General features: G+C 32.4%; 1 protein-coding gene across 1 annotated transcript in view; it reads left to right on the plus strand.

Moving 5' to 3' along the window:
* Syde2 (synapse defective Rho GTPase homolog 2) overlaps positions 1–21,050 on the plus strand; it is a 40,762-nt gene extending 19,712 nt beyond the window's left edge. The window contains exons 4-7 of the mRNA XM_076862227.1: positions 1,229–1,355; positions 12,754–12,935; positions 14,698–14,929; positions 17,823–21,050. Coding sequence (XP_076718342.1) covers positions 1,229–1,355; positions 12,754–12,935; positions 14,698–14,929; positions 17,823–18,322 — 1,041 coding nt within the window. The 3' untranslated portion in view covers positions 18,323–21,050. The remainder of the gene's footprint in view (positions 1–1,228; positions 1,356–12,753; positions 12,936–14,697; positions 14,930–17,822) is intronic.
* The last annotated feature ends 4,239 nt before the right edge of the window (positions 21,051–25,289 follow it).

The raw sequence follows: 25,289 nt of genomic DNA on the forward strand, positions 1-25,289 counted from the left end.
CTTAGAGCTTATCATTTCAAACATTTTGGACAGCAGTTCCCTGTATCCATTGTTGATACTTTCCCACATTAAAACCCATCTTCTCTGTTATAGTCTGTCAGGGTTTTTTTTTTTTCTTTTGTCTTTTGCTTTTATTAGTGGTATCAGTTTTTCCATGACTCAAGAGGTTAAGTCACAAGTAAACCCAGAAATTTCATTTGAGTATACCTTCTTGTAGATCATTTATAACATTTTATAGTGATTCCTAGTTCAAATTCTTGAGGCTTTGCTTTATTTCTGTCTTGAAATAATTTCTTTTTCTTTAACTCTACCTTCAATTCAAGATGACTGAGATTTCTAAATAGTCTTTGACGTGGAAGTATAGGTGACAACCACTTATTTTCCTTAATATTCTTGAAGTTTATTCTTTCAAAGAACTCTTATAGGTCAGTTAGGCTGGTTTTTTCCTTATAGCAACCATTCTGGTTTCTTCTCAGTGAATTTATAGTGAACTTCTTAAGACTTATTATTTCAGAATCTGTATGAACTGTTTTTAAAAACAAATCTTTCATTGTAGGTTATTGGATTGAATAGTACTTATGCAGCTTACATAAATTTTAAACTAGAGGTTTTATTTTATCTTTACTGTATTGATTAAATTTCTTCTGTTTCGTTATAATCAATTTCATAAGTAAAATTCCCCCTAGTTTGGCTTTTATTTCTTCCTGAAAATCTTTTTGTTTTTTTTTCCTTAGAAAACTTTATACAAATAGCATACTGGCTTCTTATTTAAACTATATAATTATTTTATGAATAAGGAAACTGAGTCTTAAAGAGATTAAATAACCTGCCCAAGTTTACCAGTAAAGAGTGACAGAAGGGAGCTTTACAACTCTAAAACCATTGTTTAATTGTGGTATTGCATTATATCAGTCTAGGGCAAAAGATGTGAAATGGTACATGCTTGGTATGGAGATACTGGTTGGACAGTATGAAGAGAAGAGATTGCACCTCTTTCTTAAGATTACTGAGAATGCAGAAATCATAGTATATTGTTTGAAATGAAATAATAGAATTTTTTAAAACTAAACAACATTGTCTATGGTGAGACTTCAATAGCTGTCTTGGAGGTATTATAATTACATGCGATCAGAACAAATGTGATTGCTAAGTTTATGTGATTTATATTGTACTATTATATTGTTTCTTTATTAAATACAACATAATGTGGCCATAATTTTATTTCTAGGTAGTAGGCCTGTATCGATTATGTGGTTCAGCAGCAGTCAAGAAAGAACTTCGAGAGGCTTTTGAGAGGGATAGCAAAGCTGTTGTTCTATGTGAAAACCAGTACCCAGATATAAATGTAATAACAGGTAATTAATAGATTTTATTGTATGTACCAATTCTGGAAAGACTGTAGAAACGAGAATTGAAACACTATTGTAGCCTAAATTTAATGAGCTTTTTTTGGGTTTGTTTGTTTTTTAAGTCTTAGTTTCCTTCCTTCATAAACGCTACTTACTTACTCTGTTATTTTTTTGTGGGGAGATATTAAGATATGGTTCCTGCCCTTAAATAGCCAGCAGATGATGAGGGGGGAGTAAGAACTACATTAAATTAGCTGTAGTAGCTAGTAGATAATCTACCTTCATAGAGAAATAAAATTCCACAGGAGTTCAGTTTGACTGAAGCATAGTTGATGTAAAAGGACATTGATTTTCTGGTTTGAAAATTTTAATGTATTTGCTAGGCAAAGGGGTCTTTCGAGTAGGGAAGTAGAGTCATTAAGGATTTGTTTTTAGGAATATTAATCTGGCAAGTCTGTATGTAATTGAAAGTGAAGAGACCAGAAGAAGGAAAATCAGGAATTTTTACCAGTAGTTCCAGCAATGAAGTAATGAGGGATTGCAGCAGTAGAAATAGAAAAGCATAGAAATGAAAGGATGTGTTACAAGAGAGGGCCCCAGAAAAAAAAGGATTTTGAAACCTGGTTGATTTGGTAACTTAACTATTATAGCAGAAAAAAGAGCTGTAAGAAGATCTGTGTTTGGTGGGGAAATATTGAGAATGATTATGAGTTTGGTTTTGGATATATTATATTTGAAGTAGTAGTGGGATCTAAAATGGATATATTAAGTGAAGTTGAAAGTGTTCATTTGCCACTAAAGAAAGGATGTAGTAGAATTTGAGTTGTCCAGTCAAGTGGTCAGTATAACCACCAAGTAGCATTGATAAGAATATACTTCCAGTACCTGTGAAAAGGGAAAACAAACCAAGATACCATTTTCTTCCTTCCTTCCTTCCTTCCTTCCTTCCTTCCCTCCTTCCTTCCTTTTCCTTCCCTCCTTCCTTCCTTCCTTCCTTCCTTCCTTCCCTCCTTCCTTCCTTCCTTCCTTCCTTCCTTTCTTTCTTTCTAAAAATGTTTTGTTTAGTTTATAAATGAACACAATACCTTTATTTTATTTATTTATTTTTATATGGTGCTGAGGATTGAACCCAGTGCCTCACATATGCAAGGCAAGTGCTCTACCTTTGAGCCCCAGCCCCCCTTTTCTTTCTTATAAATTTCTTAGGAATTTTAACAAATCAGAAATTATAATTACTTATTTTTTGTAAAGGAAGAGGCTTATCACTACAAAAATGAGATAATTTAAAAAATACATATGAAATGTTCTTACCTTGTTAATATGTAATTAACAAAACAAGTAAAATATCCACTTTATGAATTCATTAGAGAAAAATTTTATAAATACCAATTTTTAGGAGAGTGGATTCTATAAATAAAAGTGGATTTTTGGAGAGTGCTCAGTTGTAGAGCCCTTTCTTAACATATGTAAGGTTGTGGGTTTGATCCCTATCACTGAAAAAAAGAAAGTGAATTTTTGTTTTGATGAAGATTTGTCGTAAAAATGGAAATTATGTTAAGCATGTATGATTCAAAAGTTGAAATAGAGTGCTTTTAGTTAATGGGTAAGAAGGGATTTTAGTTTTGCAGCATATGCAGAAAATATGAATGATAATAGGTCAGTGAATATTGGGATTAAAATATTCTTTCCTAAAATTGAGAGTTTCTAATTTCATGAATTGGATATTTCTTGGTGGTAAGACCATTTTCAAAAGAATTTAGAACTATTTTCTTTCTTCATAGAGTCAATAAATGATTTAAGATTTGTTTGAGGAATATTAGAATTCTAATAGATTAGTCCTTGTGGCTCAAAACAAAGTGTGTTGTTGATTTGGGAAACTGGCTAGTAGTAATGTTGCCTCAAATGTTTGTTCCATATGAATTCACACTTCTGAGTAAACTTTAGAATATAGTTAATAAGTAAGTCTAGAAAATAAGAAATTAATGAAGTAAGTGATGGAGTTGTTCACAGTTTAATGCATTTTTAGAGGTTGGTTTGTCTGGAGCACAGAATGAAAAAAAACCAGGGTTTTTTTTTTTTTTTTTTTTAAAAAGCAAATACAAAATTTAAGATATGAAGTCCTCTTCATTCCCTGAGGACTTTGATATCTTAGCAAATGGTTATATGTTCAATTCAAGTCCTGCCATCATCCTAAGAGACTTTAACATACAAATGATGGTTCAGAACCCTAGATTCTTTGTCATCAACTATGACCTTTATATCAGCTCTACTTTATGATCTACTCCTGAGATCATGGTTCTTGTCATCTAGAATTTGCCTCTGAAATTTGAATTCATTTCATTTTAGAGCTAAATTTCCTATTCTCAAGTTTCTTTACTCAGTTATATTTCTTCCCATTTTTTACTTCATTAGTTATCCTTTAATATTTTTGCTCAGTCAGTTCTCTTCTGGTTTCCCACTCTGGTCATATTAGATTTCATGGTTCATCATTTTAGCAACTTTCATACAAATGTCCTAAATGCTGTTACCTCATCATTGTTCTTTGCTCCACCCATCTGACAAAAGCTCTGATCTGCAATGTCATTTATGAGTTTATTTAACATCTTTATTGAGGTATAATTTCCATATGATAAAAAGCATATAATAGGATGTTTTCACATATGTTCATATTCCATAGAACCATAACCACAGCAGATGTAATGAATATAAGCACTGTCTCCAAAAGGTCCCTCATATTTCCATGTAATTCCTCCTGCCTGTGCCTTTCGCCTCTTTATTCCCTGTCCTGAGGCAACCATTGATCTTTTTTGCTGTTGCTATAATTCATTTTTTAGAATTTATGTAATGGAGTTACACAGAATGAACTCATGTAGTGTTTTATTTTTTGCAGAGGTGGGGAATTTGGCCTCTTTTATTAGCCAAATTATTTTGAGATTCATCCATGTTATTGCAAGTATTCATGGTTCGTTTCCTTTCCTTTTTTTTTTTTGAGAACTCAGGTTTATGATGCTGGCAGACCCAGAAAAGCTATCACTCTGAAATTCTGGGCCTTGAGTTGAGATTACATGGGTCTTTATAGGAAATTTACAACATTGGTGGGTTTGAATTCTTGACCCACATGACCATAGACCATGCACAGGAATTCTTATGATAAGCAGCTCACAGATGCAAAACAAAGGCAGTGAGACACCTGCAAGTGATATCAGAAAGTGGACTTCATCATAGTCAGCAGTTTCTCAAGATAACTGTAAGCTTACATCCCTAAGAGCTATATATATAAAACCCCCATATCTACAAAGTTATAGTTCAGACATCAGTTTATTGGCATAGTAACCTATAAATCATACTAACAATTAACTGATGCAGCTACATTTCTACAGAGTACAGAAAGTTACAATGCGCCGTTTTCTCCTACATGTAAAAATAGCATTTCACATCCAGGAATGCACAGAGTCCTCCCTTTTCAGTGGTCAGCAGGTTTAAACCTGTTTTGTAGGACTACCTCTTCAAGGGAATCTCCTTGGTCTTATAAGGTCTCAAGTGTCCCTGGAATTCACCCCATGTTATCCATAAACTGTGTTGACAGTTGATTATAGTGGGCCTCAGAAAATGCTATTTCCCTAACTCTTGTTCCTTTCCTGGCTGTAATTCCTAAGACGACTAATAGGGGAATAATTTATATAGCTCTTTTGATTCTACCATGAGCTTCTACTGATATTTAGAGAGGTTGACCCCCAGGGACAACATCTGCCTGGGGAATAACATAGGTTAGCGTACAAGTTCCTGCCCAACCATTAGGAAGGCATTGGTAAGGCATGTTTTTCACACACAAAGAAAATGCCTGCCTGAGGTTCACACCACTAGCTGGTTTATAATGAGGGTCCATTTCCTTTTTATTGCCAAATAGTATTCCATTGTATGGATGTACTGTCACTGGTGTATCTATTCATCTATTGACAGACATTTGGGTTTTTTCAAGTTTGGGGCTATTATAAATAAAGCTGCTTTGAACATTCATTTATAAGTTGTTGAGTGGGCATATGCTTTTATTTCTTCCTTCATTTCTCTTTCTTTTTTCCTCCCTTCCTTCCTTTCTTTCCTTTTTTCTTTCTTTCTTTCCCTCCCTCCCTTCCTTCTTTTCTATAGGTGATTGAATCCAGGGCCCCACTGAACTATACCCCCAATCCTATTCAGTTCTTTTGGGTAAATATCTCTTTTATGCCTAAGTCACATTATCTCAATTATTGCATTAAATATACATCAATATGAGAAAAATTAACATGTTAACAATATTGAATTGAGATCTTAGAATATGATAAATCTATTTGTTGTGTTTAATTTGTCAGCAATATTTTTAAATTGACAATGTGTAATTCTTACATATTTTATCAGATTTATTCCTAAATACTGGCATGCCATCTTCTTATTAGCCACTTGCATATTTTCTTCAGAGAAATTATTCAGAACCTTTGGGGTCCATGTTTTAAATCAGATTATTTGTAAGAGTTCTTTATGTACAAGTCTCTAGTCTGATGTATAATGTGCCATTCCCCCCCACTTATTCTCTTGATGATATCCTTTGATTTTGATGATTCTAGTATATTTTTCACTTGCAATTTTGTTGTAATATCTAAAGCTTTGCTTAACCCAAGATCATAAAGATTTATAATGTTTTCTTCTGAGCATTTCATAGTTTTAGTTCTTGTATTTAGGTCTGTTATCCACTTGTAATTAATTTTTGTACATTATGTAAGGAAGAGGCTCCAACTTTATGAATCTCTTATAAGTGGACTTTCACTTGTCCTGGCACCTCTTTTGAAAGAGTATTCTGTCCTCATTGAATTGTCTTTCACCTTTTCAAGAGTCAATTGACTACAAATGTGAGGGCTTTTTTCTGGGTTCTTAATACTCGTTCATTGCTGTATATATTCATCCTGATGCCAGTACCACTGTTTTGATTACTGAAGCTTTGTAGTAAGTTTTAAAACTCCCTGTTCTTCCTCTTCAGGATTTTTAGGCTATTCTGGGTCTCTTTGAATTAACATATGAATTTTAGGGTTAGTTAATAAATTTCTGTGACAAAGCTAGCTGGAGTTCTAATAGAATTTACATTGAATCTGTAATCAATTTGGTGAGTGTTGACCTTGTCACAGTATTAAGTCTTTTGATCCACAAAGTGAGATTAAATTACATTTTAGATCTCCTTTAATATTTTTCAAAAATAATTTTTGTTTTCAGAGTAAAATTTGACACTTTTTTCCTGAGTGTTTTTCACAGATTCCTTTTATCACATTGAGAAAGTTCCCTTCTATTCCAAGTTTGTTGATTATATTTTATCATGAAATATATTTTGCTAGACTTTTCTGAGTCTGTGGAGAAGATTATGTGGGTTTTTGTCCTTTATTTGATTGATATGTTACATCAGTTGGTTTTCAGATGTCAGACCAACCTTGCATCCCTGTGACAATTCTCACTTGGTTATGGTATGTACTCTATTTTAAAAAAAGATACACCCATATACGTACATACATGTGTGTGTGTATGTATATATATTTATATATATATATATATATATATATATATATATATTTTGCTGGATTTCATGTGATAATATTTTGTTGAGTAATTTTATTTCTAAATTTCTAAGAGATACTGATTTATAATTTTCTTGTGATGTCTCTATCTGGTTTGGTATTGTGTAATATTGTCTTTATAATACTAATTAGGAAGTGTTCTCTTTGCTATTTTGAGGAGGAGTCTGTGAAGAATTGGTATTCGTTAAATATTTGATAGTATTCCCCAGTGAAGCCCTCTAGACTTGAATTTTCTTTGTGGGAAGTTTTAAATGGCTAATTTAATCTCTTAATATTAAAAGTTTAATCAGATTTTCTATTTCTTCTTGAACTATGAATAGTTTCTATTGTTCTGTACATTCTAACTTTTGTGTGAACTAATTTATTAGGTATAGTTGTTCATAGTATGCTCTTATAATCCTTTTCATTTCTTTAAAGTTAGTAGATGTCCCCATTCCCTCTTTTATTCTTGATTTAAGTAATTTGTGTCTTCTCTTTTTTACTTGATTAATCTACTGAAAGATTTGTCAGTTTTGTTGATGTTTTAGAGAATCAACTTTTGGTGCCATTGACTTTTCTGTTTTCTTAGTCTCTGTTTCATTAAGGTCTACTCTGATCTTTGTATTTTCCTTTCTTCTACTTACTTTGGATATAACATGCTCCTCTTTTTCTAGTTTCTGAATATAGCTAAGGCCACTGATTTGATACCTTTCTTCTTTTCTAATATAACATTTAACTATAGATTTTCCCCTAAACGTTGCTTTGGATAGCCTCCAAACCTCTAGTAGAATCCCACAAATTTTGATAAGTTGTATTTTCATTTGCATTCAGTTGAAAATGCTTTTTTTCCCCTCCCACCCATGGGTTATTTAGAAGTATGTTAGTTTGTTTCCAAATACTTGATGAATATTCCAGATATTTTTCTAATACTGATTTCTCATTTAATTCTATTATAATCATAGACTATACTTCATAGACTCAAATGCTTTTATATTTATTGAGATTTATTTTAAAGTCTGGTGTGGTTGTTTTTTGTTTGTTTGTTTGTTTTTAGTTTTGGGGGGTTTCTTTTCTTGTTTTTGGTGGTAAATGTTCCTTTTTGAGTTCATCTAAAGGATGTGTATTCTAATGGTTAGGGATGAAGAGTGCTGTAATTACCAATAAAGTCAAGTTGACTAATAATCTTGTCACAGTCTTCTATATCTTTGTTTTCTTTCTGTTGCTAATAGTGGAACTGAAATCTTCAACTATAATGTGATTTTTATCTGTTTATTATTGAAATTATTTTTTCCTTCCTATCTACCACTCCCTGCCATTTCCTTTTCTTTAAAGATTCCAATTATGTATATAAGGCCACTTGAAATTATTCCACAGCTCACTGATGATTTACTTTTTCATGCCCTCCTATTTTAATTTGGATTGTTTATATTGCTGTATTTTCACTAGTCTTCTGATATTATTGCATTTTAAACCTTAGATATCTAGTTTTTACTACTAAAAGTTTTGTTGGGGATGTGCGTACATATGCACGTGTGTGTGTGTGTGTGTGTGTGTGTGTATAACTTTCCAAGTCTTCACTTAACATGTTCAATCTTTATTCTAGTATTCTAGCTTCTTGAACATATCGAATAGTTTTAATAACTTTTTATTATACTTATCTGCTAATTCTTTCAGCTTTGTCTTTTCTGATTGGTTTAAGTTGATTTTTCTCCTAATCATAGGTTATATTTGCCTCTTTTCTATGCATGATAATTTTTTTATTGGATGCTAGATGCAAATTTTACCTTCTTGGATGCTGGATATTTTTATATTCCTATAAATACTCTGTGTTCTGGTATGCAATTAATTTATTCACAGAGTTTTATCTTTTCAGTTTTTCTAGGTAGACAGAGAGTAGCTTCTAAATAAGTCTCCTTTTTGTCTATTTCTTTGATTCACTATTAAATTAAAAATCTTCTATGTGGTTGTGTTAGTTTCCTATGGGCTGCTATAACAAAAGTGGCTAAAACAATAGAAATTTGCCACATATGGTGACATACCTATAATCCCAGCTATTCAGGAGGCAGAGGCAAGAGGGATTACAAATATGCGGCCAGCTTTGGCAACTTCACAAGATTAAAAATAATAACAATAATAATAATAGGAGTGGGGTTGTGGCTCAGTGGTAGAGCACCTCTGAGTTCAGGTCCCTAGTAGTGCCAAAAAATATGTTGATGGTGGTGGTGATGATGATGATAAAATAAAACAATAGAAATTTATTTTGTCACAGTTTTGGATATTAGAAATCCAAAATTAAAGTATCAGTAGTACCTGCTCTCTTGGATTCCTGTAAAGGAATTTTTCCTTGTTTCTTTTAGTTTCTGGTGGTTTGTTAGCAATCTTTGGGATTCTTTGTCTTGTTGATGTATAAATCCAATATTCCATTTTCATATGGTATTATTCCTGTATTTCTTCATTTCATTTTTCCTCTGTGTGTGTCTCTCTCCCTTTTTACAAGGACATATATATTGGATTAGGGCCTACGCTAATGAGCTCATTTAACTTTATTACTTCTATAAATAATTTATTCCAAGTAAGGCCACATTCTGAGGTACTAGGGGTTCATATTTCAGTAAAGCTTTATTTGGGGGTAGGAAGAGGAGGGACAATTCAATCCCAAACAGTACTGTATCCAAATTCAATAAATGATGACGTTTTTCACTCTGGCACCTCAGAACAGGAGCTATTGCTTCTCTCTAATCCTTTTGGATGGTTCTCTCCCCAGCCTTGTATAGTTGCCTCCTGTGTATGTGCTTATCAGTACTCAGATGAAGATTCACAAGGATCCTTGCAAATTTCCAGAGTTCTTTCTGGTTAGCCTCCAGACCTCTAGTACTCTGTCCTGAAAGCTCTAGCTGTGTTGGCCTCCTTGGATTTCTAGCTTCATTTCAGCTTAGCTTCACTGTTGAACTTTAGCCAGATTTCTGTTCCCTTCTGCAACCTGAAAAGTCCCTTCAGGAAGTAAATTGGAGAACTTAAGGGCTTACCTCATTTAGTTCCCATTGCTCATGAATCACTGTTCTTTACTTCATGTCCAATGTTTCAGACATAGTCCCTCTCCCCTACTCCTCCCATATATTTGTCTGGTGTTTTCAGTCATTGCATGCTTTTTTTAGCCTGTATCTGGGTTCCTGATTGTTAGGAGAAAAGAATTATACAAGAATATATTTTGGTTCTTGAATAAACCCATAGATTTCAAGATTAACTTGGTCCTTAGTGGTGCTTGCTAGGTAATTGTGTTTTCTTGTCAGCCTTTTCTCTCTTATTCTCCAGACTATCTGCTTAGTGTCTTCTCACTCTCCTTAAACCTCTCACCCATGTCACTTGGTTGATGATCTTGCTTCCTAATTCACAGAGAAAATAAAAGCCTTCTGCTGGGAAATTCCTCTACTTTTGTGAACCGGTCTATCAGTGAGCATTCTTTGGCATACATGCTTTCTACTTCCCAGTTTCCTTTTTGCAGTAGTGTAGACATAATCTTCCTTACATCTTGGACTAATTTTAATTCCTACATCTGTTGTCAGTAATTTTTCTTTCCTCTTTGAGAGCTTTGCTCAATTGATTTCATTCCCTCTCTCCTGAGTCTTGAAACCCTTTTTGATGTCTTCTTTACAATTAGTGTTGAAATATTCAAATGTTGTTAGTCTTTCAAGGAAAATCTCTACTTTGATCCTGCTTCTCCCTATCCTTTCCTCTCCTATGTGGTTATCACCTTCTCTCAAAGCCAGATTTCTTAAACTGGTGATCTATATTTGTTTCTTTTATGCCCAATTATTTTTTCACCAACTGCCTGACTCCAGAGTCCTTTATTCTCCTGAAACCAATTGCCATGGTTGCCTCACTTCCTTTTTTTGCTTTTCTCAAAATTATCTCCAGATCATTGTTTTCTGTAGTTAGTTAAAAAAAAAAAATTAGTTGCATAGAATCATAAGATAAATTTGTTAAAAATACAGGTGCTTGAGACCTGGCCCCTGGAGATTATGATTTAGTAGGGCTAAGAATACTGTATTTCACAGAATTTAAAGCTGTTTTTTATTTAGCCTAATTTTTCTTGGGTTTCATTTGATAGCTTAAACTCTTTCTTGAAACATTTTTTCCTTGACTTGCTTGGCAGCATATTTCCCATTCTTCTCCCATCTCGATCACTGCCGCTTCTCACCACATATGCTTCTTTCCCATTCTTCCTTAGTTACCATTCAAAAATCTTGTTCCCTGAAAAATTGATGTTCTTCAAGGTTATTTTCTGCACTACCTCTTATCACTCATGCCTCTTTGATAATCTCAGTCATTATCGCCTTTAAAATGATCTTTCTCAGATCTGTGTCTCCATTCATCTCTTTCCTTAGCCTCACATTTTTATGTTCAGCAACTTCAAATGTCCCATAAATAATTTAAGCTCAGTATGTTCAAAATAAAACTCTTCTCTCTACCTGTGAAAATATAGTTTTCCTCCTTTGTTTTATATTTCAAGTCATATCCATCTGTATACTCAAGCCCCAAACAGGAAAGAAACATTCTTTTTTCCCTTTCCCTCATAATTACAAATGCATTTTTGATTTAGCATTCCCCCTTCAGGCAATTTATACTATAGACATACCTGCATTTACCCAAAGTTGTGATGTGCAAGATTTTTCATTGCAGTATATCTTGAAATAAAAGATTAGGAAGAATCAAAATACCCATCTATAGGGGAGTGAACAGATTAAACTGGTATACCCATCCATTGTGGCTACAAAAATGATTGAGAAAGCTGTCTATGTACTGAGAAGATCTCAAGGTTATGGTATTAAATGAAAAAGTAAGAAACAGAATGGGAGATATATGCTATCTTTTATGTAATAAAGGGAGAGAAACAAATATTTGAATGATGCATAAGAAATGTATGAACCATGTTACTATTAAAATTTTTTAAATTATGAAATGGAAAGCTTCCTATATGATGCTTTTTAATTCAAGCTAATCTTTTAGACTGTTTTCAGCTAATTTTACAGCATGTTCTAAATCAATATTGTATATTTTTAGGTTTTGGCAATCAGAAATATCTTGTTTTCCCTTTTGATGACATTTCAGTTTTTTCTAGTGTCTTACTTTGCTTAGATGTAACAACTATGACTTTACTGTTTCCTCTACTATAGGTAGTTCAAAACCACTTGAGGTGTGTTTGAAATTGACTTCCCTTACTCCTATAGTGATGTCTGTTGTTTTCTTTTCTTGGCTTTTGGTTTCATTTGTTTGGTTTCAGGAGTGATTTTTTTCTTTCATATGATAGTGTAACATTATAGATTATTCAACCATCTAGTATATCTGTTTAAAGCCCATCTCCAGAATTAGAAAGGAAGTGCAATCATATATTTATTTGCAAGGACTTTGGACCATTGGTACTATTAATAAAAGTCTGGAAACTCAAAATTTACATAGATGGAATAATTATTTACAACTAACATCAATTAATATGCCTTTCTTCTGTTTTACATTCACTTTGAGGAGCCTTTTATAGAAGGGCAGAATCAATAGGACATGTGTATCAGGTAGCTTATTATGATTCATAAACCTACTATGTATGGTAGTTGGAAATTTGTGTGCGTTTTTAGTATGTTTTCAAAACTAAATTACCAAGATAACTTAAAAAATACAAAATGCTAGAGTTTTGTTATAGTGCTTTTTAATGTTGCTTTTATTTTTGGAATATTAAAAGTTGGCTATGATAATACTTAACATTTAAAAACAAAAACATAGTTCTTTATTTCACTCTGAAGACCAATCACAACTTTCTCTGATTTGTTTTTTTAAAGGCGTTCTTAAGGATTATTTAAGAGAACTTCCCTCTCCTCTGATAACAAAGCAGCTTTATGAGGCTGTATTAGATGCAATGGTAAAAAGTCCTTTGAAAATGTCATCAAATGGTTGTGAAAATGACCCAGGTGATTCTAAGTTCACTGTTGACTTGCTGAATTGTCTGCCAGGTGTTGAGAAGGTAATGTAATTGGTATGCATTTTTCCTAAATCCAGCTAATGAATTATGTGCTTAGCTCTAAGAACTACATTTTCACGTCTTTAATATTTGTGGCAGTTAAGTATTTAAGCTCTGTCTTTATTGCTTTTTAAACAGCATAAATCTGGAAATCAGTTTTACAGTTTCTGTATTTGACTTTAACCTAGGCATGAATATGCCTTTTAAGCTTTTAAAATGTATTGTTATCTTATTATTAAAATAATACATTTATCTGAGAAAATATAGAAAAATGTAAAATTACCAATATCCAAAGGCAAATATAACTGATATTTTGATGTGTTTTCTTTTAGTATTTTTTAAATTTGACAACCATTTTTGTGTATATGGCTTAGTCTTAAGACTTATGCACCCTGCCCACACCTCTGCTTCTTTTCTCCTTGCCTCTTGCCATTTACTCTCCCCCCACATCTAATCTCAACACCAGCATCTTCAGGTTTATTTGCAGGAGGCACAGAAGGATGACTGGTCTGCAGAACCAGCCTAAGCCTGACTTTAGAGGCTATTACTGAGAATAAAGGGAAAATGAGAGAAAGATGTGGTTGGGCTTGACCAGAGGAGGACAACTTTGTTTGCATTTCTTATTGTATAGGGGTAGAAAGTGCAAGATGAGTGGGTAGAAACTTTGAGCCCAGTAACTTTATTCACTAGTTATTTGTCCCAGAAATGTCCAGTGTTCTCTCTAATACACTCCTCCTTTGGATGAGGGAGAGGAATCTCTAAAGAGTGCAGAAGCTGAGGGTGGGGTGTAGCAGGAGGAGACAATTGAAGAGGTGGAAATAATCCCTCCTAACATTAGGTAAAATTATAAATGCCACTTTTGAGTGAAGAAGTGAGTGTCAGGAATTTAAATCACATGACCAAAATTACATAATTTAGTGATTGTTTTTAGTCTGTTGCATGAATTTACCCATGCTGTTAACATCCTTTCTAAAGAGGCTGCATACTATCCCATTGAGTGGATGTGACCTAATTTATCACAATTTTACTGTATATAATGTTTATGTTTTGAACCTAGTCATTTTTTCAATGTAATTTATAAGAAATTACAACTGATTTTGTAATACTTCAAAAACATTATTACTTTCCCTAAGTACATAAACTCAAATAAATATTCCATTTCTTGACCCAGTTCTATTTATGAGTTTCCTTAAGGATTAAAATATTTTTTTCCTGTAAATTTTAATTTTACTTCTAACTTTCCTTTATCCATCTTTTATCTGCTTAATATTTATTATTTAAGAAACACATTGATCTTTAAAAAATCTGCATCATGGTAGAATCTGGCTATGCTCTGAAATAGTAAAGCTTCTTAAGTATGGTAGGCCTGTATTTATAACTATAGGATTTATCTATACTTTAAAAATGAACTTTCCTTTCCATTATACCTTTTGCTGTTATCTTTTAGAGAGGGTAGAGAGGAAGAGTTGATGATGCATTATCCCAGGGACTCCAGTTGAAATTTGGAATACATTCATAAGCATTTTATGGAGTATTATTAGAATCATTTAATGGATTAAATCATGTTGTTAGAATATTATCTGGACACTTTGTAATGTTTCTGTTAGAAAACATGTTCAGGTTCCTGATATCCAACTTACGAATAAACCTTTGAAACAAACTTTTAAAAGTGACAAGATGCATACTTATATTTTGCCGTAAATTGTATCCTTGGATTTGTGTCTATATGAATATATTAAGTGAAATTTAATTTGATTTAATTTAGGCAACCCTAAAGATGTTGTTGGATCATTTGAAATTGGTAGCTTCTCATCATGAAGTAAATAAGATGACCTGCCAGAATTTGGCCGTGTGCTTCGGACCAGTATTATTAAGTCAGAGGCAAGAGACTTCCACCCATAACAACAGAATCTTTACTGATTCAGAAGAACTTGCAAGTGCTTTGAATTTTAAAAAACATATTGAAGTTCTTCATTATTTACTCCAACTCTGGCCAGGTAAATGATTCTATGGAAATATTCTTATTTTTCAATGATGGGGGTGAATTAGCTAATCATTAAATATTCCCATGTATGATTGAAGATAATATTTTTTAGCTTTGCTTTTTAATATATTTATAAATTGATACCTCTCCTTCAGATTTTTCTATGTATATTTTGTGCCTTTTCTGATAATATTGTAAACATGTGGGACAGTGTACACATTTTGGATTTGGTCAGATCTGGATCTGAATCCTGGTTGTTCCACTTATTAGCACTTTGACCTTAACATCAGTATCATCTTTTGTTATAGACTTAATATGAGGACAGCTTTTGGCACATAATACTTAATGTTAATTTATTTACTCTTCTCATTTTAAGTTCAACTGTTACAAAGCAAATTTATTTTTCTTCTTAAATCCATTCATTCATCTTCCTGACATCTTTACTGTATTCATGATTGTTTTTCAGATTATCCCAGGTTGACATGGCATTTATCTTTGATCTTTTTTTTTTTTTTTTAATATTTTTTTAGTTGTAGATGGACTCAATACCTTTATTTTAATTGTTTTTATTTTTGTGTGGTGCTGAGAATTGAACCCAGTGCCTCTTATGTGTGAGGCATGTGCTCTGCCACTGAGCCACAATCCCAGTACTTAAGTACTTGATCATTTCATTTTGAATAACATGGTGAATAAAAACAAATTAAGTTTCTTAAGTAATTAGTCATTTCATTTTGAAGTTTTTTCAGCAACCTCATTAGACTGCATTTCTTATTTCATTCCATTGAAAGTGAGTAGTCAATAAGAAAGTGAGAACTTTTCTTTTAGGGTTAAAATTAGCCATTTTCTTTGCATCAACAAAGAAAACATTCTAGCATCATCACTTTAAAAAAGGCAATGCCATTGATTTTTTAGAAATTGAATTTTTAGTCTAAAAGATATAAAGTATTGATTTAATTGGTTTCCTAAATACTATTCAATATGCAAAGATAATGTTGGAATAGCATCTTGGCTAAAAACAGCTTTAAGAGACTGGCAACAAAAGAAATCTGGATTTTGCAGGTGAATGTCAGAAAATACAGGCATAATGAAAGCTTAAGACACAAGAATCAAAAGATGTGTGGTTGGATCAGACCAGATGACCCCAAAGTTAGCAGTGTTCTGTTAATTTGGTGGCAAAAACAACAATCATAGCAGTTTAACACTAAGAACAGGTAGAACACAGAGAAAGGGGAAAAAAGGAGACAGTGGAGATAAGCAGCCAGAGGAGAAAAAGGAATATGAATAATTAAACAGTGGAAAAATTTAGATAGCCTTTCTGCATTTGAATCAATTAATGGCATGGAATATTTTATATTGATACTTACATGAAAGATCATTTAAAGTAAATATCTCACCTTTATTTTCTTGAAAATTTTTATCAAGAACTTAGTTATCTATAAATAATATATAATAATAATTGTCATAAAAATGAAGTCTATAGGACTGGGGATGTAACTCAGTAGTACAGTAGTTGTCTAGCATGTGCAAGTCTCTGGGTTCAGTGCCCAATACTGCAAAAAAAAAAAAAAAATTTGCAATACATTGAAATTTTTAAAACATGACACACAATTAAGTATCCTAATAGAATGTAAGTAAAATATTATGTGCTATCTGAAAAATATTATATCACTATAAGTCTGGAAAACTAGAACCATATATGTTTGTATAGTTTTTCTTATTTTGTACAATAGTAAACAAGCATGATTATATATTGTAAGATTGGTATGTTATCACTGATTTACATGCTCTTTATCTTAAGGAAGTATATAAGGAGAAGCAGATATTAATAAAATAAACAAGCAGAAAAAAGAAAGTATGGATAATCTTTAGTAGCTATGTCTCAGTCTTATAAATTAAGTCAATTTTATATACAGAAGAGCCTCAGACATATATTTTGTGTAGTATAAATGAGTAAGCAACAAAGCCTTGATTTGTTATTAAATAATGTGTGTATCTATAGTGATCTTCTATGTGGCCAGTATGATACCAGAAGATATGATACGTCTTATCTCAAAAGAAAATAATCAGGGGCTAGGGTTGTGGCTTAGGGTAGAGCGCTTGCCTAGTGCATGTGAGGCACTGGGTTTGCTCCTCAGCACTACATAAAAATAAATAAAATAAAGATATTGTGTCCATCTACAACTAAAAAAAATATATATTAAAAAAAATAGTCTTAGAAAGAGGAATGTTATTTGGGGTTGCTAAATATCTAACCAGAATGGAAAAAATGAAAATATTTGTACTATTTCCAGGCAATAAAGGAAGACTGTTAGTAGCTAATGCTGTATAATCGAACTCAGGTAACAAATGGTCAAGTCTAGTATTCCTGCATTTTATCAAAGCAAATTTTGGGCTGCTTAGTAAATTATGACACTGTTGCTAATTGTGGAAGAGCCCACTAAAGTCAGGACTTTTAGAGTAATCACTTTAAATGCCTTGCCTCTCATTATGTTTGCAGACAAAGGAACTTTTTGTTTTGTTTTGTTTGTACACCCACTTGCCTTGCCTGCTTTTTGCTGTAGCCTTTAATTTAGAAGCTACCAGCTTAGCTACTGTTTGAGTTATAGCTAGATAATAATTAACTTGCACCAAAAGTTAATCAACATTGGAAATTTAATTTATTTGAGGACATTATGATATAGCATGAATCAGCACCACCGAACATTCCACTAGCTTCTGCTCCTAATCTTGACGATGTCTGATGATAGAAAAAAATAATTATGGAATGCTTACTTTTGATAGTGTGCATGTTTTTGTTTTAATGCATGTTTTTAGTTGATTATTAAATGGCTTATCTTTATTTAGTTCTGTTTTTTTAAGACCAGTTGGATTGCTGTCACTAAAACAAATTTATTGTTCATTTCTAGTGCAAGGTTTAACTGTCAGAGAATCAACAGACAATATGTTCCCAGAGCAGTTGTCCTCTCTGAATTATTTGAGGCGGAAGAAAGAACGACCTCACATGTTAAATTTGAATAGTATTGATTCATCAGGAGTACTTAGACCAAGGCAGACCAGATTAGACAGTCCACTTAGCAATCGTTATGCAGGAGTCTGGAGCAGCTGTGGAGAAAACTACTCTTTAAATACAAAAGAAAATTTAAATGATGTGGATTATGATGATGTACCTTCAGAAGACAGAGAAAATGGAGAAGATTATAGTAAAATGAATGGACCAGAAATAATGATTGAACAGCCACTTCCTATGTCCAAAGAGTGCACATTCCAGACATACTTGACAATGCAGACAATTGAGTCTACAGTGGATCGAAAAGTTAATCTCAAAGATCTACAAGAAAGCATTGATACTTTGATTGGCAATCTGGAGCGTGAGCTCAACAAAAACAAGCTTAATATGAGTGTTTAAGATTGAAAAGTTTGATTTGGCTTTTAATAATGTCTTAAAGTTTGAAATGAGTTCTTTTCATGTTCTTATACCTCACAGTGTTGCTTTTTAAATATTTTTTACTCTTAAAACCTTTGAATAATATCTAATAAGTTCATGTGATTCAATTAAAGATACTTCATTAATATAATCTTTTTTTGGGGGGGAAGAAGTAAGAATTTAATAATATTTTAAATAAGATTAGTATTTCTTCATTGAATTCAGTCATTTTTCTCCCATATCATATTGTATACAACTGCAGTAGTTATGACTCATTTTTATCAACCTAGATGTATCACATACCTAATTATTTGATTCCTAAAATATTTTAAAAGAACACATGCAAGCATAATTTGAAAGGCATTTTAAGTGAGTTTCCTCTATTTATAATATATCTCTCTTCACATTGTTTTTGGCCAGATCTTTCCATTATTTATAAGAGCTATTTGCTAAACTAACATTTAGTGCTCTTTCCACCATACCCCTTTATTCTATAATTTCAGTATTTCTCTAAAAGATGAAACTGTAGGAAAAAAGGAAATCAAACCTCAAGGACCAACATTTCTATATGCTGTGTTTTCTCATTTTAGTTTTAACTAATGTGGTAGGTTTTATTTTCCCTCAAAATATTATACAATCATAATTATATTCAAAATTGATGGAATCTTACAATCAAGCAAGATACAGAATATGGAATGGTATTTATGAATAAGGACAATCAGATAATATTCTTAAGTATAATTAAAGATATAAGGGAAATACTATTCATGATTTAATCCAAGACCACGAAGGTGAAAAGGCATGACCTAACATGAAATGCATACTGAGTTCATTTGCAGCATTAAACCAAATCCAAGAAAACTGGTTGTATCCCAATTCCTTTAGGAAATCTAACTATACTGAAGTAATTTTGATCAATGAAGTTTATTTTAAAGCAATAATCATTGTTGTAAAGCTCTGAAGGTAAATTTGTGAAATGCATTTTCTTTGGCAGTTTAACTGATTTTTCTTTGAAAGGATGCCCATTGAGTATTACACAACTAAGAAAAGGCATATTAAATGTTCTTGGACCACATTTTAAATTTCTTGAAAAGCTACAAGGGAAAGAAATCTTAGCCAACAATATCATTCAGTTTTTTTAAGATTTAATTATATCTTTAATTATATTTAAGAATATTATCTGATTGTCTGTATTCATAAATACCATTTCGTAGACTGTATTTCACTTGATTGTAAGATTCCATTAATTTTGAATGTAATTATGATTGTATAATATTTGGGGGGAAATATATTTTTGCTTTATCTCTTTAGAAAATTTCTGGGGATAAAGGTAACTTGGATTTTTTTGGATATTTTAATAAACCTTTTCAGTTATATGGAGGTAATTTTCAAATGCACTTACAAAATCATGTAGGTTATTAGCTCCTCAAGGTTTTTGTACTATATAGGAATTACTCCTCTGTAGTTGGGGCAGATGTTCCTTTAGAGGAACATGCAGCTGCTCAGTCTGATTTACAGTAAGAATCTTGTACACTGTAACATCATTTGTTCACATTTCATTTGCAATGCAAATGCTGTTATATATAAAACCTTTTTATAAATAAAATTATACAAATATTAATGTATCTGTATTAACATTCAGTAATTATTTAAGCTTATAAAAATATTTTTATAATCCTGAAAATGTGTATATATCTATAAGAACTTATATGTGTAGGTATTAGTTTGGGGGAAGTGGTTGACAGTAGAATCACATGTATTTTTTGAGATATATATGTTGTGAGGCCAAAATTATTAGTTAAAAAATGTCTTTCAGGGAAAGGACATTTAAGTTCTTCAAGGAGGGATTACATAAAAACACTTGAATTAAAACCATTTTAGAAGCACCTGAATAGAAATAATAGACTTTCCTTTTTTGATTCATAGATGGTCACAATATCCTTTGTGAAGTCACCTTTTCAATTGAGTCTTTCAGCTTCTTGAGGGATTAAGTGCTCAGATTTCTGTATTAGTAACAAATTAAGAAAAATCTTCACCTATTCTGTGCATTTTTGTATTCTGTAATGTTTTAAGTATTTATTTGTAATAATAAACTTATAATATTGACTTTATAATTACCCCCATTTGTTTCTAATGAAATCGTCTTGCCACCATACGACATGTTATTGATTTTTAGAAGTTAACTTATTTTGGCTAAGTGTATCTACAAGCCAGTTTTATAGTAATCATAGTAGTGTTTGAAATGTTGATTTAGAAGGCTTTTTAAAATTAAATTGGAATGTATTTTTTTTAAACTTTTATACCTACAGAATGTATAATTTTAGATTTATAAATAAAATTTGAATTCTCAGCTTTAAGATTTAGCAGCCATTAAAAACTGGCTTCCTAATGTTTTTCTAAACATTAAAAGTATTTAACTATCTCTATGCAATATACATTGGTAAACAGAACACCTTTTTATTTACTTTGAAATCCCACTAAAAATGATAATTATTTTTTTATGAAATTTTCATTTTTCAAAGCTTTGTATAACAGTTTAGAATACCAAAATAATATGTGGCAGGTATATGTCATGAGTAAACAGAGGAAAGTACTTTGAAATGTTTTCCAGGGAGACACTGTTTTCTTCCTTTTGTTTGCTATGTCATGTATATTTATGAACTGGTATATTGTATGAACTGAATAAGTTTCAAAATGTAAAAATTTTATTAAAAGATTATAACCCTTGTATCATTCTTTTAATTATCATAATGATTTTAATGATAGCCTATTTAATATTATTTTTAAAGGTATTATCCATAATTATATATAATGACATTTATTTATCCAAAATTGAATTTTCTAGAATCTGAAATACTTTAAGATATTATTTCACTTTGGATGAAAATAGTTTTAAAGTTAGTCTCTGTCACCTTAAATGGATAATTCTCAACATTTTTTTGTCGTCTGTGTTTCTGAGTCATACCTTATAGACTTATATTGTTATCTCTTTTGCTTCTAGAAGTGCTGAATAAGCTTAACTGCCTTTACTTTAAATCTTTTTTCAGTGATTATACCTGCTTTTTGTAATTTCCTGGGGTCTGCCTATACAGACTGTCAACTATAATTCCTTTCTGAGCCTACTGGATCTGATGTTTTTGAGGATTAGAAACAATTTTAACTTTAGTGCATGTACCTGAGTAAAAATTTTAAACAATTCAGAGAGAAAATAAAAAGTAAAAAAGAGTTCCTTTCTGCTGTCCTCACCAATCCCTTTCTCAGAGCTAACAGCATGTTTGTTGCTGCTGTTCCTTAATTTATCATTTAAAAGTGTCTGTTGATTGTTTGCTGTGATGATAAGCAATTTATCTTTATTTCTCCTTACAATTAGTTACGTTTTTGATTCTTTTTTTTATACCTTTATACCTTTAATAATATTTATTTCTCAGTCCATCAATTTTAAACAGTCTCATGACTCCCTACCAATTGAAGAAATTGGTCAACAACTCTGGCTTCCTTTCCAACTTATTATGATCTTTTACCTCCTGACTTCTATAAATTATGCTATTAATTTATATAATCAGTATTAAGAGATGTTTATTATTTTGAAGTTCTATATTTGACCTATGTTTTTCCTTTATATATTGATCCTAAAAACTGTAGATCCGTAACTAGTTTGTGCTAGAGTTTGTGAAGGTATTCATTCACAGGCAAAATTTTATATTGTTAAGTCTATATTGATTGAAATAAAATGCTCCAAGCACAAGGGGATGGATTCTTTTCTCTCATACCCTTAACACTCTAAAACATACTGTATGTTATTCACTTCAAAAATTGGGCCATAGCTTTTGCAGATTTTAATTTTTTCTTGGAGTATTTAATTTATTTAAATTTTGACAGATGATAAATAATTTTACTATAACTGTCTTAATAATACTATGAATTACCAAATTTGTTCAGTGGTTTTAGTTCTTGTCCTGGGATTCCTGAAGTATATTTTTGTCTGTACTTTTCTTTGACAGAATAAAAATGCCTATTCCTTGATTTATCATTTAACTAAGTATATTATTTTCTATAACTCAGATCATTTTATGCTTCTTAATCAACTTTATCAAATTTCTGCAAAAGTTATTTTTAACTACCATTTTGGAATGTATTATTCTTTCTTCCTTTTTTAGTTGTAGTTGGATACAATACCTTTATTTTATTTATTTATTTTTATGTGATGCTGAGGATTGAACCTATCGCCTCTCATGTGCTAGATGAACACTCTACCGCTGAGCCATAACCCCAGTCCTGGAATATATTTTTTTGGATCCCACTTTTTTCTTGAATTTGTTTTGTTGTTCTTTGTTGTATCTGTTTTCTGAAGTATGTTTGCAAGTGCCCTTTTTTATCCCCCTAAATAAGACTACCTGGAAGATAAACTTTTCATCTTTTTAGGTCTGACTAGGACTTTATTTCTTTCCCATGCTTCATTATGATTGATTTGGTAATCCTACATTGAAATTCATTGTTTAGAATTTTGAAGGCATTTCACTATTATTTCCAAGCATCTGGTTTGCAGTAATCTAGGATAGAAAGATTATTGTTCAGATCAAAGAAGAAGCAATAAAGGTAGTGAGGAATGGTTGGATAATGGATATATTTTGAAGTAGGAGTCAAAAGAATCTGCCTGTAAGCCATGTAAGGAGTAAGGTCCAAGCAGCTGAAGAAATTGCCATCAAATGAGATTGAAATGACTAACTCATATTTTTAAAATGAGTTCCTTCTAATAGACTTTATTAATACAACAGTCATCAAAATGCGTTATGATGTTCTGTTAACTAATAACACTAGTGCTTCTGTATCTAGTGATGATGCTTGTAAAGTCATGGCTACAATCAGAAAGCAAAAACACTTCCCTGCATATCTACCTAAGTAGTACCACTTACCACATATTAACAATCTTTGGAAGTTTTCAGATCATCTAGTTTTATTTTAGGGAACCAAAAGAAATAGGTTTGGGTAGTGTTATGGTTCCTGAAAGGATTTTAGTTTCCAGATCACAGGATGATGTTGAGGGTTAGGATTATATAATTTAAGAACATTAGGTACTTTGATAAGAAAAAGTTTTATTGTTTAAGAATAACAAGTCCTAGGGCTGGGGATGTGGCTCAGTGGTAGAGTATTTGCATTTTCCCTAGCATGCATCAGTTCTGAGTTCAATCCCTAGTATGGCGGGGGCAGTTGGGGGGGGGGGCGATGACAAGTTCTAATTTGAATCTTGCTTGACCTCAGAACTTTGGTATAAGAAATACTCTTTTGCCCTTTTTCTTGCTGAGTTTACATTTTGAATCCATTAAGCTTCACATTTGATGATCTTTGAATGCCAGAGTTTTAATGTCAGTATGTTTGGTTGCATTCTGTCTTAGCCAAAAACTGACTAGAGAAATGGAATTTATTGAAAAAATAGTACGTCAGAGAGAAGACTATTTTAGGGTGCTGAAATATTTTATATCTTGATCTAGGTGATTATCTCTTAATCACAGGTGACTGTGTATCAGGTTGCATACTTAAGATTTGTGACCTTTATAAGTCTCATCAATTTTTTTAAAGCACACTTTTTAAAAATTGGCAAGCTGAAGACATGGACTTGGAAGATAGGCAGAAACTAAAAGAAGTTAAGTAGTCAAAATGACAGCAATCAAGGCCATGCCTGGTTGTGGTACTGCCATTTTTGTTACCACCACACAGCCCCCAGATCATCATTGGAATTAATTATAAAATATCCTGTTCTCAGCATAATCCCTGATTCAGGATCCCTGGCAGAAAGCTGTAGATGGTATACCAACTTCTAGGTTAGTAATTGGCTTTCATCCTTTCCCTAAAATTTATACAGTCAGTGGTAGATTCTGTGACTACAAGAAAGGAATTTGCTGAGAGGTGTAGTAAGCCATTGTTGTAAATTGTGGCCGCCATTAGAAGATGGCGCCGGCTTCCACTGTGGCCTGTGATAAATCAAATTCCTTTGTGGAGAGTTGGCACGCTATCTCTTGCCACCCTATAAGAAAGACCCACGCGGCGGTTTAAGATTGGTACGTGGGAGGCTTTATTAGGCTGTGCTTGGGCCCTCGAGGGGAGAGGAGAAGAAGAAAGAAAGGGAGTCACTAAAAGATACTTAAATCAAGGCCTGAATAAACTGCTGAAAGAAGATTCCTGAGTTGCGTCTTCCTTGCGGGCAAGGGGTCGCGACAGAGAGGCAAAAGTGTCAAATGTCCACAATACTTCCCTAATCTTCATCTTTCCCTGTTGTCTAAATTGAAGTCTTTCCCACCCACTTCCATATCCTACCCATCAAACGTCTGAGTACTGTATGTCTTGACCCTACACTTCGGTTTGCTCTATTATTTCAAGCTGCCACTATGCCAATCTCTTATCATCATCTTTGCAATCAGAGATACCTCCTTTTTCCATTCCCACAATCCATCCTATTAATAGAAGCTAAAGTGATCTAAAAAAAATAGACCATTTCATTCCCTAGGCCTTCTACTTTGCTGTCTCTGCTCTAGCAGGAGGATCACAAATTCAAAGCCAGCCTCAGCAATGGTGAGGTGCTAAGCAACTCAGCGAGATCCTGTCTCTAAATAAAACACAAAATAGGGTGGGGATATGGCTTAGTGGTCAAGTGACCTGGGTTCAATCCCTGAACCACGCGCCAAAGGCTGTCTCTGAAAAGTCTATTGGTACTGAGATTTTTGGGAAAAGTAGATGAAGATTTCTGTTTCTCATAATAAGTACTAATCATAATACTATTTGGTTAAAATTATAAACTTGGCAAATATTTACATTTAAAAGAAATTTTAGAAGAAAAACTTAAAAATTATCGATACCGTTTGTCATTGTTTGTCATATCACCTTGGCTTATTTTCTTCAAGATGTTTACTTCTGAAGTTACCTTGTTATTATTTGTTTATATTCCCTCTTTTAG

Source organism: Callospermophilus lateralis, chromosome 7, assembly GCF_048772815.1.
Source record: "Callospermophilus lateralis isolate mCalLat2 chromosome 7, mCalLat2.hap1, whole genome shotgun sequence".
NCBI classification, from domain to species: domain Eukaryota; kingdom Metazoa; phylum Chordata; class Mammalia; order Rodentia; family Sciuridae; genus Callospermophilus; species Callospermophilus lateralis.